At 38.9% G+C, this 17,799-nt stretch overlaps 1 protein-coding gene across 1 annotated transcript; it reads left to right on the top strand.

The window, feature by feature from the left end:
• Positions 1–8,867: 8,867 nt before the first annotated feature.
• On the top strand, positions 8,868–17,398 carry LOC133805375 (uncharacterized). Its single transcript, XM_062243540.1, has 4 exons — positions 8,868–9,324; positions 14,836–16,162; positions 16,296–16,639; positions 16,711–17,398. Exons 1-4 carry the CDS (start codon positions 9,241–9,243, stop codon positions 17,236–17,238), a joined length of 2,283 nt encoding a protein of 760 aa, XP_062099524.1. The 5' UTR covers positions 8,868–9,240; the 3' UTR covers positions 17,239–17,398.
• Positions 17,399–17,799: the final 401 nt, after the last annotated feature.

Raw genomic sequence — 17,799 nt, 5'->3', positions numbered from 1 at the left:
AAATACATGTATAATATTTAATGTTACATTAAACATATAATATAATTGTCACTCCCAAATTCAAAAATTAGAACAAACATAAACTTAAACAAAAATAAACAAATTATTAAATTAAAATATAATATTTATTTAAAATTTATACGACATTAATATAAATTTAATAAAAATAATTAATAAAGTTTATAAACAAAACTAAACAAATATATTTCCCGTTGCTCATTCTAGTATTTATAAAAAGGGAAATTTGATTAATCATACTTACATTAGCTTAATAATTAAAATTTGAACCAAAGTTAACCACCATATGATATCAATGCTCATCTTTCATTTAATACCAAAAATACCCCTCTCATAACACCTTTCCTCTCTATTCTCCCTCTTCCTCTCTACCTCTCTTCACCATACCTCTCTTCACCATACATTCTCTCTCACTCTCTCTTCACCATACGTTTTACACACAAGATTTTTATACTAAAATCTTGCAAGAAAGATACACATTCGGACATTGTGGATTGTTTGAGGAGAAACACCAAGCTTTGTGTTATTTTTGCTCATAGTGAAGATATTAAATGGGTAAGTGATTTTCTTTGATTCTTGTTGTTGTTGGTTGCTTTTATGATTCATAATGCTGTTTATATGTTGGATCTATAGTTTGTTGGTATTTTTTGCTGTTTTTTTGGGTGAAAATCATGTTATGTGAAAATCTGCGTTTTCTTGGGTTCCCTGAGTTTTTTTCTAAATGCCCGATAGTGTCCGATAGAGACCCGATACAGGCACGATAGTTGTTGAGTTTCAAGGTTAGGGATGAAGGTCTGATGGCAACCCGATGGTTGCCCGATAGTTTGGTTACCCGATGGTTATAAGGGTACGATGGCTACCCGATGGTTGCCCCGATTATTATTTTAAATCTACACATCCTTTTAAGTACGATAATGGATCGATAGTAGTCCGATATATGCCCGATAGTTATTATTAAGTTACTGCTGACCTAATAGTACGATGGTACTCGATGTTACCCGATACTTGCCCGATATTAGTGTTTTAAGTGATCAAAAAACATAAATAAAACTTTGCCCGATACCGCCCGATATGGCCCGATACTGGTACGATTCCCAAACATTTGAACTAAATTTCGACATTTTGTTGCCATTTACTGATTTTTTTTCTTTGTACATGATAGGGTCAACTTTGTTCGCGTACTTAATGTATAATGGTGTTTGGGAGCGTGAAGGTAGAGATTGGGTTTTTAATGGAGCCGAAAATTTAACGTTCGAGTTGGAGAAGGACATAACTTACTCACAACTTGTTGAACTTCTGTACTCAGAGCTGGAGGTTGACAAAGTGCAGTATGACCTGAAATTAGAAGTGAATTATAAGTGCATGAAAGGGTTAATGTATCGGCCTGAACTTATAAGGAATGACAAGGGTGTAAGCTTATATTTGTCAATGCTTTTGAAGAAGCCAGATGAATTTGTTCCCCTTTTTGTGACTTTGGTGGAGAAGAATATCATTGTTGATCGTAATCCTCCACCAAGTACTGTTAAGGATACTCGTAGTGAGGTTGGGACTTATGTTCCAGAAACAAATCCGGAGGTGCTGGTAGCCACTGCTATACCTGAATCAAACCCTTTCATACCAACAGTTGACCATGTAGCACAGATGCCATTTCATGATGATTTTCCTGATTGTCCTGACCCTGAAAATGATTTTGAGGGCAATGACGACCAAGAAACAGAGGTCCGTTCTCAAGCTTTGAGCCTGAGTCCACTGTCGTACCAAATACCGAGGCAAACAACATGTAGAAGTAGACCCCGTAGAGAAGATCGCCAAACACCTGGTACTAGTAGTAGTCGTCCAGACGGAACAAATGATGCTAGAGAATTTAGTGATCCACTCTCTTCTTCGACATATTATAGTAAATTCAAAGCTCAGATGTTTACAAGAGAAGACATTGAGGATAATAGTCACTATATATCTATGGGTGGCACATCGGGCGGGGAGATTCATTTAGGAAAGTTTTTCAGAGACAAGGAACATTTAAAGAAGGTTGCTGGCTTGTTTGCAATGAAGAAGGGATTCGACTTTATAGTTAAGAAGTCTGGTACTGATGTTTGGTATATTACATGCAAGGATCCTGATTGTGGGTGGAGGTTAAGAGGGAAGAAGAAGCAACTTTCTAACATGTTCGAGGTGACAGCATTTGAAAATGTACACACATGTTCCCTCGATGTTCGAAAAAAAGATAACCGTCAAGTATCACCTTTGGTAGTTGCCGAACTGATCAAGGATAAATTCTCAGTTAACGGTTCAGATTATTTAGCCTCCAAAATAAGAGAAGATATGAAGAATTCTTTCGGGATCGAAATGAGTTATGAGAAGGCTTGGAGATGCAGAGAGAAAGCACTCCACATAGTTAGGGGTACGCCTGAAGCTTCATATTCGAAGTTACCTGGGTACTTGCACATGCTGCAGTTGAACAATCCCGATTCCATTACTGATTTCAAGGTAGACGAGGGTCGCTTCAAGTATTGCTTTTTTTCTCTGGGTGCTTGTAGGCGGGGATTCAAGTTTTGTCGACCTGTTATATGTATTGATGGGTCCTTCTTGAAAACTAGGTATGGTGGCCAAATGTTGTGTGCCGTGGCATTGGATTCAGACAGCCACATATTTCCGATTGCTTTCGCAATGGTTGACAGTGAGAACCACGACTCTTGGACCTATTTCATGAGGAAGTTGAAACAAGCGATTGGTGATGTTGAGAACTTAGCATTCGTATCGGATAGGCATCAAAGCATTGTTCATGCTTTGGAACTTGTCTTCCCTGATGCACCCCATGGCGCATGCTACCACCACATTATTATGAACGTGGCTAGCAAGTTCAAGACTGATTGCTTCACGGATCATATTTACAGTTGTGCATACTCGTATAAGAAGACAGATTTTGAAAGAGAATTTGAAAAGATAAAAGCAATGGATGTTCGAGTTGCACTATATCTTGAGGGCATTGGATTTGAAAGATGGGTTCGTGCGTACTTTCCAGGGGACCGTTACAATGTAATGACAAGTAATTGGGCTGAAAGTTTCAACAGCAAAACTAAGGACGCAAGAGCCTTCTCGATCACTGCTTTTGTTGAATTCATCAGGTTTACTATTCAAACATGGTTTGCTACTCGAAAGGAAAACGCTGAAAAGTGTAGCACGACTCTATCACCAGTTATGGAGGGGGACTTGTCATGTCAATTTGAGAAATCTCGGTTCTTAAGCGTCGACAGAGCTGGACCTTATACATTTAATGTCCACCCCGGAGGAACAGTTCAGAGCGGTGGTATAGTTGATTTGGAGGCACGACAATGCAGTTGCGGCCTATTCCAAATCATGAAGATTCCTTGTCCACATGCATGTGCTGCTGCTCAAGAACGAAATATTAGCATGTACGCATTGTGCTCTCAATATTACACAAGAGAGAGTTGGAAGAGCACATATGAGGGGACAATTATGCCAGTTGGTGATGAGGATGATTGGGAATTGCCTGAAGACATTAAGAACATCCAAGTTGGAGTACCGATTGAGAAGAAACCTGTAGGCCGACCGAAGAAGCAAAAGGTCGGACGAATTAGGAAAAATCGATATCCATCTAATGGAGACAAGGTTGTGATACAACGATGTTGTAGCAAGTGTGGTGGTAAAGGGCACAACAAAGCGTCTTGCAAGTACCGAGGTTAACTTGTTTTGTTTGTATTCTAGTTGACCTATTATGTTTTATTTCTGCTTGAACTAGTAATATTTGTTATGTGCTGGATTTTGCAGGTTTTTTTCTGTTTTTTTCTCCATTATGAAACTCTTAAATATGTAATAATTCAGTGTTGGTTCGATAGTGCACGATGCCGGTACGACAATGCACGATATTGTTTGTTGTAGGATTATTTAAATGTATCTTACAATATGGTACGACGTTGCTCGATGTAGTACGATAGTTAATGTACGACATTAGGGTACGATAATGTACGATATTGGTCCGATAATGGTACGATGGTATGGTTTCAGTACTGTTCGTGAAATTTGTGAGGCAAGTGAGGGTACGATAGAGTACGATAGTGATCGACGATAGTACGATGAAAAGATTAAGCACATTAAAATGTAGTAATTACAAAAAGAGCAATCAAAAAAATTATACAATTCAAAAAAATTAAGACCGTTCAACATAAGTTTTGGTAGAATAAGTCTACACACCACCTTTGCCTAAAAAGTTTCATATTATTGTCAGTTACATTATCAAATGGTAGTTGTAGAAGCTTATGTTCAATATGCTCAATTACGTAACATCCGCAATCGCCACTGCATTAGAAAATAAACAATAATTTAATAAAGTTTTGTAATTAAGAAATAATAATTAATATGTGATATTTAATAAAGTTCACCTGGATTTTGTTTGCGGTACGAATTCACGTGGAATGAGTTTCCAATCGAAGGGTCTGACCTGACTCTCTGATGCTGTCAACTGAGGCGCGAGTATAACGTCATGGTTCTCAAATAAACCGGACTGTCGCAAGACTGACGAGAAAATGGTACACCAGTCAACCATCAAGCTGATCAAATCGTTTTCGGAAATTGATCCAATACTGGAGTCAAAGATGTTGAGCATCCACCCATTCAGGTCTGCCTCTACAGCTACCCAATGCATTTGGTCTTTCAAGTAGAGGGCAAAATAAATGAACTCCTTGTTCTGCCAACTCGGTAAGAACTGGACTGCATCACCCCTAACCAAGTCCAATATACTGTCATCCCAACTAAATCTAGAGTAGTCAGAACCTGGAAAAGCGTCCCACCGACCCTTCAATGATTCGGGAAAAATTGTAGGCATAACAACACATTTCTGAGGGTACACGTTAGGATAAAATTCTAGACGCCTCCTCATGAGATGGAATGCTGCATCTAAATGCTACATTAAAAGAAAATTAAGTCAGTAACCACAATATCGTACCAAAATAAACAAACAAAAAACTATCAGACATGAATATAGTAACTATCGTACCCCAATCGTACCATTATCGTACCACAATCGTACATGAATATAGTAACAATAAAACCTTCTATCGTACCAATATCGTGTTAATGTCGTACCATCATCGTACCTTTATGGCAAAAACTAGTATTATACACCATCGTACCCACTAGCGTCCCACTACTGTCGTACCATCATCGTACATTATCGTACTACCATCGTACCTACTTATGATGGTAATAGTAACTACATCATCAGGTCTGTAATCGTTAGGGAGAATGTCTACATCTACATGAGACTGAGGGCCTTCTTCAGTGGACTGAGGGTGTGGATCTGGAACTGGCCTACTAAGATCTTCCATCATTGTCATAAGCTTCTGCAATTGACCCAAGATCTCGGACTGACCTTTAATAAGGGCACTTTGTTGCCCTTCAACCTTTTCCAACCTGGCCAAAATCATAGAGTAGCCTGGTTGCTCAGCTTGGGAGGAGGTGCTGGCATGAGGTGTTGATGGGGGAACCTCAGGTGCCTCAGGTTGAGCTGGTGGAACCTCCTTAAAAATATTTGCTGCTTCTGCTTGCTCAGCTAACTTTTCAGCAAGCTTTTCAGCCTGGCTCTGTAAGGCTTCCTGTGTAGGCTTTCCATCGGGACCCACCTCTAGTTCCTCTAACCCCATGTCCACATACAATGGGGCTTCATTGTCTGTAAGGGTCCTCACATACTGTTCTTCAGCAGGTCGGGCACACAGGTAGGGGTATACTGTCAACTGCCACAAAAAACAATGCATATTTAGATTGGAAAGTAAAACAATATAAAAAATAAGTAATTGTCATCTGTGAAAAATGGTAAACTATCGTACCCCAATCGTACCCATATCGTACCCATATCATGCAATTATCGTACCCATATCGTACCCATAACATAACAATATCGTACCCGTAAGTGAGAATTACTTGCTAACTATCGTACCATCATCGTACAACATCGTACCAATATCGTACCTCTACTACTACATTAACAAAGAATACATATCGTACCCCCATCGGACCATCATCGTACCAAATCGTACCACTTAGTCAGTTTTCAAACAGTTGACAAAAAACCACAAAATAACCCCATAATCGTACTAAAATCGTACTCTATCGTATTCCTATCGTGCAGTACCCATAAAATTGCATATCTAGAAAAAAATATAGAACATTCAAAAGTAAAGTAAAAGCTCACCTTTTTGGCAAACAACTTAATAAGTTGCTCTTTGTGTATCTCTACTTTCTCCTTGCTCTGCCAGTTGATCATTCTTGGTATGCCTTGGCCCAATCTCACAGCATGATCCTGACCTAACTCAATGATGGACTCAAAAGCCCAATACTGCAATGCTGCAACATACCCATAAATAGAGTACTTGGCCTCCTTCTGAGTCTTTCCTTTCTCAATCTTCTTCTGTAAATGCTTCTTCATTTCAACAAAGTCTTTTTGACAAGTTTGTAACAACTTCTGGTATGATATCTTCCCCCACGGGTACTGGAAAAAGAAGTCAACGTCGTCTACCATCTTCAGCATGTCAGTCCAAACCATCAACTTCTCCTCACGACCTTTCAAAACACCCTCAACTAATAAGCACAAACCCATCTTGTACACATCATCAACTATTTGGCAACTCTCAAAAGTTCTGCGCAGTTGCCCTATGCTCACTGGGGAATGACCATTGAAGTACTCAAGAATCAACCGATCCGAAGTGGTCTTCGCTTTAATCTCAGCTTCAGACGGTCCGGCCTCAAAATTTAAACCAGTAACTAAAGCGAACTCCAATTGGCTAAATCTACATCTTTTTTTCCCAATATAAAACTGGACTTCGTCAGTCTTCTCCCCTCTGAATTTGTGCAACAACAATTGATGGACTAAGGCACCAGAAAAATTTAATGGTTCCGCCATGAAGAACTGTTTGAAAGGGGATTCCTTCACCCTATCCAATAAACCACACTGTATAAATTTTGCTTTAATCTTTGGAAAGTACCAACTGCCGCGCCAAGTGATACGTCCCGTAAAATGTTCCTCTACTGGAACTATCAGTTGTGGAGGTCTTAAGTTCTGCATAAAACAAATAAATACCCAATTAAATAGAATAAAAAAAAAAACATCAAATTTTATATTCTACAATATACTATCGAGCAACTATCGGAATCTATCGCACCATATCGGACACCAATGGAAAACTGGAACTATAACATTATCGTGCACAATCGTACCTCACATCGTACACCATCGTATTATAACATACACAACAATTTGTTCCCACTATCGGGCACACATCGTACCCAACATCGTACCATATCGTACCTCCATCTTCAACCTCAAGTTATCAGAAAACACAACTTATCGTACCACCATCGAACCACTATCGTACCCCTATCGTACACTCATCTTCAACCTGAAGTTACGAGAAACACAAATACTATCGTACCCATGTCGACCCACTATCGTACCTTATCGTACCTCTAAAAAAACCCAGAATTTTTTTTCAAAATTTTACGGTTTATCAGATGTCACACAGTCAGATTTAACACAGTCAAATTCAACAATACATACTATAACATTTTTTAATGGAGAAGAGATTAAAAAAAACACATACCCTAGACATTTTTGCGCAATGGGGTGTCGGTTTTTCTTCTCCGGTGAGGGGTTGGAGCTTGGTTTTTCTTCGTCTCCGGTGGGGGTTGGGGCTTGGTTTTTCTTCGTCTCCGGTGGGGGTTGGGGCTTGGTTTTTCTACGTCTCCGGTGGGGGTTTTTCCGACCGTCGGGTGAGGGAGAGAGCAGCGTCGGGTGATGGTGGGTGAGGGAGAGAGAAGCGTCGGGTGTGAGTACTTATGTTGCTCGATGGTTTTGTGGGAGTGAAGAGTTGGGATTTGGGAGGGAACGGGAAATGGGCAGGGGAAAAGCCGAAAGGTACGGTTTTTATTAAGTTTTTTTTATCACTATCGTGTACCATCGGGTAAAATCGTGTACCATCGTACTATTGGGCAAGTATCGGGCACTTATCGGGTACCATCGTGTACAATCGTACTAATAGGTCTGCATTAACTTAATAAAAACTATCGGGCATGCATCGGACTAGTATCGATACATTATCGTACTTAAAGGGTTTGTAGAATGAAATAAATATCGGGCAACCATCGGGTAGCCATCGAACCTTAATGACCATCGGGTAACCAAAACATATCGGGCAAGCATCGGGTGGCCATCGGACCTCATCACTAACCTTGAAACCCAACAACTATCGTCCCTGCATCGGGCCTATATCGGACACTATCGGGCATTTAGAAAAAAAAATTCAAGGAACCCAAAAAAACGCAGATTTTCACAGACCACGATTTTCACCCAAAAAACAGCAAAAAATACCAACAAACTACAGATCCAACATCTAAACAACAATCTAAATCATAAAAACAACCAACAACAACAAGAATCAAAGAAAATCACTTACCCATGTGTATCTTTTTTGCAAGATTTTAGAGAGGAAAGGTATGGGATTTTGTTATGAGAGGGGTATTTTTGGTATTAAATGAAAGATAAGCATTTGTATCATATGGTGGTTAACTTTGGTTCAAATTTTAATTATTAAGCTAATGTAAGCATGATTTATCAAATTTCCCTATAAAAATGAGTTAGTCAAAGTAACGGCCGTGATCGTAAAAGAAATTACAGGCAGAGAATGAATGAGAGAAAAAGCTTTGACAAATCAAGGTCATGATGAGAAATTTGGAGAAAAATCTCAATTCAATGCCATAAATACTTTTTTTATTAATTAGTTATTTATTTATAAGAATGATAAAAAAAATTCTAGTAAGATATAATATTAATAATTCTCCTCCTCCAGTTATTTTGTTCTAACGTAGTGGACCGATTCTCCCTTCCTCTCTCTCTCTATATATATATTTATACATATATATATATTATATGTCTATGTAACTACAAACGAAGGTTATTAGTTGAATAAGGCATCATATACAGAGAGGGGAATGAAAATTAGCAGTATTATTGAAAAGATTCAAGTATGACAATGAGCAAGAATAATAATTATGCTATACTATTCTTGCTAATGGTGAGTTGTTCAACATGGATGCTGGTATGCATGGCCCAAAACGACACGATTCCGGTGAGAGTTGGTGTCGTTTTGGACCTTGAAACTCTGCAGGCTAAGATTTGGTTAAGCTGCATCGAATTGGCACTCTCAGACTTGTATGCCTCCCATGCCCACTTCAAGACTAGATTGGTTCTCAATATCAGAGACTCCAACAAAGATATCGTCTCTGCAGCCTCCGCAGGTACCTTTCTTGTCTCTATAATTTTATCATATATATATAATATTAGCTTAATATTTAGAGAAAAAGTTAATTTATTTATTAATTACTTAAATTTAATAAGTAGAAACACACACCTTTTTCCATATTTCTGACTTTTCGTTAGACAGGAGAAGAAAAGGAAGTAAAAAGAGCAGCTAATTCGTTTAGCTTAATCTTGTTGGATTATAGTTTTAAATTTTCAATACTTAATGTCGAGTAATTATTGATATGATTAGAATAATATATTAATATAACTATATAAATATATATATATATATATATAATGTGCGTGCATGCATAATAAATTGGAGTTAGTACGTATAGTACTTTAATGATTATACTCTTATGATAATTCTCTTTTTACACTTTTGTATCATTATTAGTAATAATTTAGTTGACATCAATTTCTTTATTAATAAATTAAAATATTAATATTATAATAGAATACATAATCTAGAATATCAGGAGCAACTTCAACGTTTTTTTTTTAACATCGGTCCATCATTTTTTTATTTTCGGCACCTGCATAGATATAATTTCAAATATTTTTAGCTGACAGTATATATTATAGGTATTTAGAATATCCTGCAAATTTTCAAGAAATTCTGAATAGTTTACAAAGCCGAAAACATAGTTCAAACTATAAAATTTTACGCGCGTATATAAAAAAACAGGCATGCGTGCAACAAACAATTTAGACTCCGTTTTCAATACCATATAATTTATTTGGAATTTTTTGAAAATTTGTAAGATATTCTAGATAGCTACAATGTACACTATTATATAAAAAAATTTAGAACTATATCTATCCAGGTGCCGAAAATAGAAAAATAATGAACCTATGTTGTAAAAAGAGAATGCTTTGTAGGTGTTTCCCAGAATCTATATATATATATATATATAAATAAAGGAGAGCTTCAAGGAGGTGATGTGACACTCTAAAATTACTCCAAACTATTTTTTCTAATTTCTCCTTTAATCTAATTTTTTTTATTCATTTTTATTAATAAAGAGATGATGTGTCATTCTAAAATTACTCCAAACTATTTTTTCTATTTTCTCCTTTAATCTAATTTTTTTTATTTAAAATTTATTTTTTTAAATATTTAAATAAAATATTTTTTTAATTAAATACCTAATAAACTAACAAAAATACATTAAATGTTATTTTTTTAGATATTTAAATAAGATATTTTTTGAATTAAATACCTAATGAACTAACAAAAAATAAAATAATAAAAAAAACTATAAATATATATTACATAATAAACTACAAATATATACTACATAATATACTAAAAAAATAACATCTTTGAAGCGGTATATAAAAGATTATGCAAACGAGTAATCAACATTTTGATAAAACATAAGGTCCACGAGTTAATTTTAAAAAATAAAGGGTCCAAATGGGTAATCGGCTAAAATACAAAGTTCAAAATGGTGTGTATATATAATTTACTTTCTATAAATAATTTTTAACACTTTGAATAAATACATAGCCCAAAGGTTAATTTTTAAAAATAAAGAGTTAAAATAAGTAATCGGCCAAAGTATATTGTTTAGATAACCAACCTATCTATTCCTATTTTTAACATCTTGACAAAACTTGAGGTCCACAAGTTAATTTTAAAAATTAAGACCCCAACGAGTAATCGGCTAAAATACAATGTTCAAAATGATGTGAACCCTTACAAAAAAATATAAATTATATGTAATTTAATTTTTATAAATTTTTTTGAACCTTTTGAATAAATATATGGTCCAAATGTTAATTTATAAAAATAAAGGGTCAAAACGGGTAATCGGCCAAAATACAATGTTCAAATAATCGATCTATCCAATCCTATATTTAACCTTTTGACAAAACACGAGTTCTAAAAGATAATTTTTAAAAATAAAATGTTCAAACGGGTAATCGCCCAAAATAAGTCTTACACAAAACATAAATTTCCATATACATAATTTAGACTTTTTATAAAAAAAATCACACAAAGCGTATAATAATGATAATAATAATAAAAAATAAATGCACACGTACAACAAATTTTTTGAACTTTGTTTTCGGTACTTTAATTATTCAGAATTTTCAAAAACTTGCTAGAGATTTGATATACAACGGACACCATTATGAAAAAAAAAATTGTATTCAATATGTTGACTGTGAATTTAGCCAACGACGTGAGAACGTCAACTACGACAACCTTCAAGAGAATTATAAACGACAACAGACAGTTTTTTATGAACGGAAGTAAATAACACAAGGTTTTTATAGTGGTTCAGCCCCGATGATCGGTAATAGCCTAATCCACTTAGAGATTTTATTACTATATTCACACTCAAGATCAGATGAACCTTGTCAACTGAGTTTCTTCAGTGTGAGATACTCCAGAATACAAAAATGGGTTTTTCTCAAGAACAACACACTTTCTCTCTCTAGAATACAGATTCACTCTCAATTTTGCCAAAAGTCCTTTTACGATCCTCCCAAGTCCCTATTTATAGACCTGGGTTCTCAACTGATATCCCCTTTTGATCGGGATATTCTATTATTTACCTAATATTTATATTACAAAATAAACATTCAAAATATAACTGATCCCTAATTTCGAGTGAGGATTGAGTGATTCCCGGATGCTTAGACCAATTCTCACTGAAGTAGTTTTCGGGCAGTTTGACGTAGCTTCTCATGCATGTTGACTATTCTTCAAGCTTCACGTAGGTCAAAGGTAGCATACGCATGGCTCTCCTTGGACCAAAGGTCAACTACACTCGAGGTATACTCCTCCATTGTGTCCGATCGGACACAATGGTTGTCTTCTTTGGCTTAAGGTGGTTCAAACCACCTTATTTGACTCCTTCAATCAAGGTCCAATATGACCTTACACTTTGCTCCTCGGACCAAGATGGTCCGAGCCATCTTCTTCCTAGCATATCCTCGTACCAACATGGTCCAAGCGCTCCTGCAGGCGTCTTGCACGATCGGGGGAGGTCATGTGCGATCGGGGGAGATCTTGTGCGATCGGGCATAATGCCCCTTTACTTGGACCTAAATGGTCCAAGCTTCCTTTGGCTAACCAAGGTCCGATCGGACCTTGGTCCTCTCTCTTCGGACCTAGGTGGTCTGAGCCACCACCTCTCCTTGGATCAAAATGGTCCAAGGTACCCACAAGACCACGTTCGATCGGGCACACATCCTTCTCCTTAGGCCAACTAGGTTTGAACCTCTTCGCTCAACCAAATGCTCGATCGGGCATTAGGCTTCTCTCCTCGGACCAAGGTGGTCCGAGCCACCATCTACTTCTCCTTGGACCTGAATGGTCGAAGGTACCTCCTATGTGTATGCTCGATCGGCCACTATGCGGCTTTCCCCTTTTGAGTAAAACTTGAGCCTTATTCTTTTTGAACTCATTCGAGCCAAGCTTAACAAGAGGTCCCCTAAGCTTAGGTCCGATCGGACCTACTGTTTTTATATCTTGAACCAAAATTCATACCTCCCCTTCACTTTCTTGGACTTGGCACCAATTTAATTATATGGGTCTTTAAACTGAGGTCTAAGCCAAGCAACCCCCAGTCTAAATACTCTCTTCGATCGGGCGTATTTGGCTTGACTATCTGTCTCATTCCTTAACTGATGTATTGGGCCATTACTAAGCCAGATCACCCTACTGACTCATGCCACGTGTCAATTTCACTGTCACGTCATTTCTTTCAAATTTTTGGGATAACATTTGCCCCCTAAGTTTATTATATGATTTATTCACGTAATAAACTTTTTCTCCGCTGAAGTCATTATGAAAAATAATAATTGTTCATCTTCATGCAGCAGACCTACGATCACTGCAAAAATCCACCCATGATCGTGGAGAGAAAAATAGTCCCAGAATATCAAAGGTCCAAAAGTAAATGAAAAACCCACTTTTTTCCCTTTAAATATCTCCACCTTACATTCTCTTCTTCACACATACAAAAAATTATTCTAAAAAAACCCTTCATCTTCTCTCTTGGCCGAAACCCTCTCAAGGACCCCCTCCTCTTGCCGACTTCACAAGCTTAAAGGGGAGCTCTTCATCTTCAAGCATCCTCCAAGTAAAATCAAAACTCTCCAACCTTGGGTAAGTCTTCTTCTCCATGCCTCTTAGATTGCTACATTTTTTTCTAAAAAAAATGCCATGGCCGAATATGCTTGTGCCTTGGATGTTCTTGAAGTTCTTGAATATGTCTTGTTCAATGTGTTTGCTTGTTGTCTTGATGAGGTTTGTGGCATGGGTAACCCGAATTTTCCCTTAAGCTTTTAGGAATTTCAAGACATTTTTGGTATTTTGACATAAACATGAATATGGGTTTTGAGGGTTTTGATAGTGTAATGGGTTTTTAAGAACATGAAGAAAACCTTTCATTTATATGCTTTGATCTTGTTTTTTTTTTTATGTGAATGATGGAATGTGTTTGAGACTAGGGATTTTTAGGGCTTTGTCTATTTGGTTCGGATTAGGGGTAGGCAAAGTATGCCATTAGGGGCCATTTTTTACATGGTTTTTTGCCCAGAAATTCTGGGCATACGCGTCTCTTGAGGCGTGCAAGTTCCATCTGGTTTGATCGGACCTTATGTTCGACCGGAGCCCACGCCAAAACACCTTAGCCAACGACGCCTCCTTAAGTTGTGGTTAAGTCATTAGGTTCGATCGGAGCTCTTGTCCAAGGCTGGAAGTGGTTGCTTTTCTCTTCATACCCGATCGGAGATTCGAAAAATTTCAGACAAATGTGTGGTCCGATCGGACCACACTTCCCTTCCTTGGCTTTTAAGTGCCCGAATTTTTGACAGCAAATTTCGAACCTCCCTTGACACCCATGCCCGATCGGTCCTGAATTGTTGCAGCTGCTGGCTAGGAGTTTTTTGGAGGCACGAGGCACACGTCCGATCGGACCTCAACATCTTCTCCTCGGGCGTGCTATGTCCGATCGGACGTCTTGGGGACTTCGCGTGAAGCTCGAGCGGTGGCGAGGCAGGACGTCTCCTGGCTAGAAGTTGTCCGATCGGACCAAGTGCACTTTGCTCTGGGCTCGCGTGGATGCACGGTTCCTTGACCCATGGGCTCTGAACGCCTCTTTTGGTCATGAGTACCCATCCTATCTTGGCATTCGATCGAATGCTTAGTTGTCCCTTAGAACAATCATACGGTCCTATCGGACCACATTCCGTAGACCTTGGCTTCTTTTCCTTCCAAGTGTATACCCAACCTCTGTATGTTAACTACACACATAAGGAACTTAGTCTTATAGGAAAATCCCAACAATGCCTCCTTCTATAAGCTTTAACAAGTTCAATACTTTAAGTACCTTTTAGGCACCTTTGAGCATTAAAATTATTATTTTTTATATGCGTTATATTTTTATAACTTAGACAAAATTTTCCAAGTATAAAAATAACTCTTATTTTTGATGAATTTTTTCTGTATGGTTACTCACCTCCCCATTTTTTATTCATTTTTGTAGATGAATCGCTCTGACTATAGGGGAGGTGACAACCATACGGACTCCGAATCATCCGCCCCGCAAACAATCGAGACTCCCTTGAATAGCGATTCCTCACCAGGCTCGTCTACCGGTTACACTCCAGAGGATCGTCTTCACCGCTTCAAACAGATCCTCCCTCGCTCAGCTTTATATCTTCTCCACGAGGAACAGTTTCTTCGACAAGCCTCTGAGTCGACGATGAGGGTGAAGCAATCTAACAGGCTCCCTCAGGAACACGACCCGCAGGTTGCCCGCAGAGCAGTACAGAAGGTGGTACAGCGTAATCAAACCCGCACTACCACAGCTCCAAGAAAGCCTTCTCTGAAATTTGCTACCGCGATTCAGGATTTGGCTGTCCAGAAGCCACGTGATGAGGGAGAAGAAGAACCCTCCTGGTTCGTTGCCGAAACCTCAAAACTTACTCCCGCGCTATTCCAGAAACACATTGAAGCTTTAGGCTTAAGCGGGGCAAACGTGACGTGCCCAGGCTCGCACCAAAGAGCCAATAGGCCCGGTGGAAGGTACTGTGCCTGGTCCAGGCACCATGTGCATGCTGGAGCAACACTCCCGCTGCACATGTATTTCCGGTCTGTAGCAGACTACTTCAACGTCTCCCCATTTCAGATCACACCGAATGGGATCCAGGCACTCTCTGCGCTGTACATCCTTTACTTTCTGAATGGTTGGGACGAGCCTACCCCCCATGAGGTGCATTACCTGTTTGATCTTCGGACCAATCCTTCCCACAACAACTCAGGCTTCTTCCACTTCTATCACAGGCACAGGGGGATTACATATCTCAACGGCATCTCCCACAAATCAAACGCCGGGAAGTATCATAAGGAATACTTCCTCACATTGGATATTGAGGCCAACAACTTGGCTTTTACGCGCTCGGGTCCATTTGAGCGACCATTGCCTACTGAAGAGATGTTTAGGCGGGCCAAAAAGTTGGCTAACATGAGTCTTAAGGAGAAGGATGTGAAAAGGTTGGTCACACTGGACCTTCTCCAGATGGTGGGTTTGGTGCCATGTGACCAGGATCTGGCGGTGGACAGTACTACCGGGGAGAACGATACTCCTGATCGGTCTACTGGGGGCCTGGAGCTAGTGACTGGTCGGCCCTCTCCCGGGCCTTCTCCGCTTTCTCACAGATCTGGCGACCTAGTCATTAGAGAGCCTGATCCTCAGCGTAGATCTACTATTCCCGCTCAACCTGGGAAAGGAAAAGCTATCCAGGTTGAAGGGGAACTTAGCTCATCCTCGGATGACGAGGATGAGTTCCTTGAACAGATCTTCAACGCAGGTAACACATGCCTAGTGAAAATAGGAATATTTTTTATAATTGGTAATTAGAGAGTATCACAATTGCAGTATACACTTGTACACGTTTCATTATGTTTATTTCTCTAACAATCTTGTTTTTTCATCCTTGGCAGATTCAGACATGTTCAGAGAAGTTGCTTCAAAGAGGAAAACTGGTGATGGAAGTGGCTCTATGCCTCCACAGAAGATTCAGAAGGTAGTACCGCCAAGTCAAGGGAGGCAACCTGGGGGACCGACTACACTTCCGCCATTGACCCCCTCTTCCCTTCCTCCTTCTGCGAGCCTAACTCCTACTCACCAGGGTAGTTCGAGTGAGATTTTTCGTGCTGTTAGCGACCTGGGCAAGGGGCTTCTTGAGGATATTGGCCGTGATGCATCGACGCTTCAAAGCCTAGACTCCTACCCTCGACTTAGTGTCGAAGTTGTCTTGAAGAGAGGACTCACTCAATTGATGAAGGTAAGCATTTTTCCTTGAGATACTTTGTTATTAGTATTTTTACTTGTATTAACTTTTTGTCTTCCATGCAGTCACTTGTCACCATTGGTCATGCTCAGCTTCGAGCCGTAGATTACAAGGAGTTGATCAAGGTGCAGGACGATCAACTGGTGGAGGCCAGGTCCAAGCTGGAGCAAGCAGAGAGAACTATAGCTGAACGGGACGAGTCTCTCAAAAAGCAGGCTCAAAACAATGCTTCCTTGACAACTCAATTGGAGAAGCAATCCCTCGATATTAAAGAGTTAGTTCGAGACAATGAGAGGTTGATCAGCGAGAACGAAGAGCTGAAGCAAGAAAAAGAGCTTGACTTGATTCGCTTTGAGGAGGCCAGTTTTGACTGTTTTTATAGGGTCTGGAAGTTGAACAAGCCTCTTAATCTTGATTGTTTCTCCAAGGAGGCCCAGGCAGAGGATCTTGCCAGATGTGAAGCAAGGGCCGCTGAAGAAGCTGCCAATCCTCCTGCGTTCACCCCTGCCTGCTCTGCTTTATCATTCCGAGCGAGAGGAGCAGCTGATGCAGAGGAGGGAGTCGATCAACCCTCTAGAGGAGCTCGCCTGTGACTCCCTCTCGTGGTTCATCACAGTCTACTTTACTTTGTATTTTGTTGCTCGAACTAGTGAGCTATTTTGACATTTAATACTTTACTCTTTCCTTGTTGACAACTTCAAACTTTTAAGTTTTTATTGTGCATAGCAAAGTTTTTAGATGCCTTTAGTTTCACATGAGAATTTAGTTTTTTTTTTTTTTTTTTACTTAGAAATTTTAACCATTCCATAAGTTCACACTAAATATACTTCCTCATGCTCTTATTGCTCTAACTTTTTATGAGCATAAATTTCTTATTACACGAATATCGGTTTTTAACTTAAAATTTGAAAAATTCTAAGTTGCTTAAGCCTTGTAAAACAAGTTAGCTTAATGGCTATTTTAGACTTCCAAACTTTACAAGTCAGCCCAAAAACAAAACAAACATATTTGCTCGTGCTCTTATTGCCTGTGTTGAAATACATACCAGTATACCCTATGTGCCCCCCAAGTGATTGAGGGTTGATAAATCCTTGATCACTTGCTACTTGATCGAATTTGTTCGAGTAGTTACTACTCGTGAAACACATAAAATA

The sequence above is a fragment of the Humulus lupulus genome, chromosome X (genome assembly GCF_963169125.1).
Source record: "Humulus lupulus chromosome X, drHumLupu1.1, whole genome shotgun sequence".
Classification (NCBI taxonomy): domain Eukaryota; kingdom Viridiplantae; phylum Streptophyta; class Magnoliopsida; order Rosales; family Cannabaceae; genus Humulus; species Humulus lupulus.
The sequence above is the reverse complement of the archived record's forward strand: the minus strand, read 5'-3'. Positions and strand labels throughout refer to the sequence as shown.

Excerpts from the sequence above, each read along its gene's own strand:
- LOC133805375 (XM_062243540.1), top strand. The coding sequence starts at position 9,241 with ATGCCTCCCATGCCCACTTCAAGACTAGATTGGTTCTCAATATCAGAG. Across the intron at positions 9,325-14,835 it reads CGTCTCTGCAGCCTCCGCAG|ATGAATCGCTCTGACTATAG; the intron begins GTACCTTTCTTG and ends TCATTTTTGTAG. Across the intron at positions 16,163-16,295 it reads TGAACAGATCTTCAACGCAG|ATTCAGACATGTTCAGAGAA; the intron begins GTAACACATGCC and ends CATCCTTGGCAG.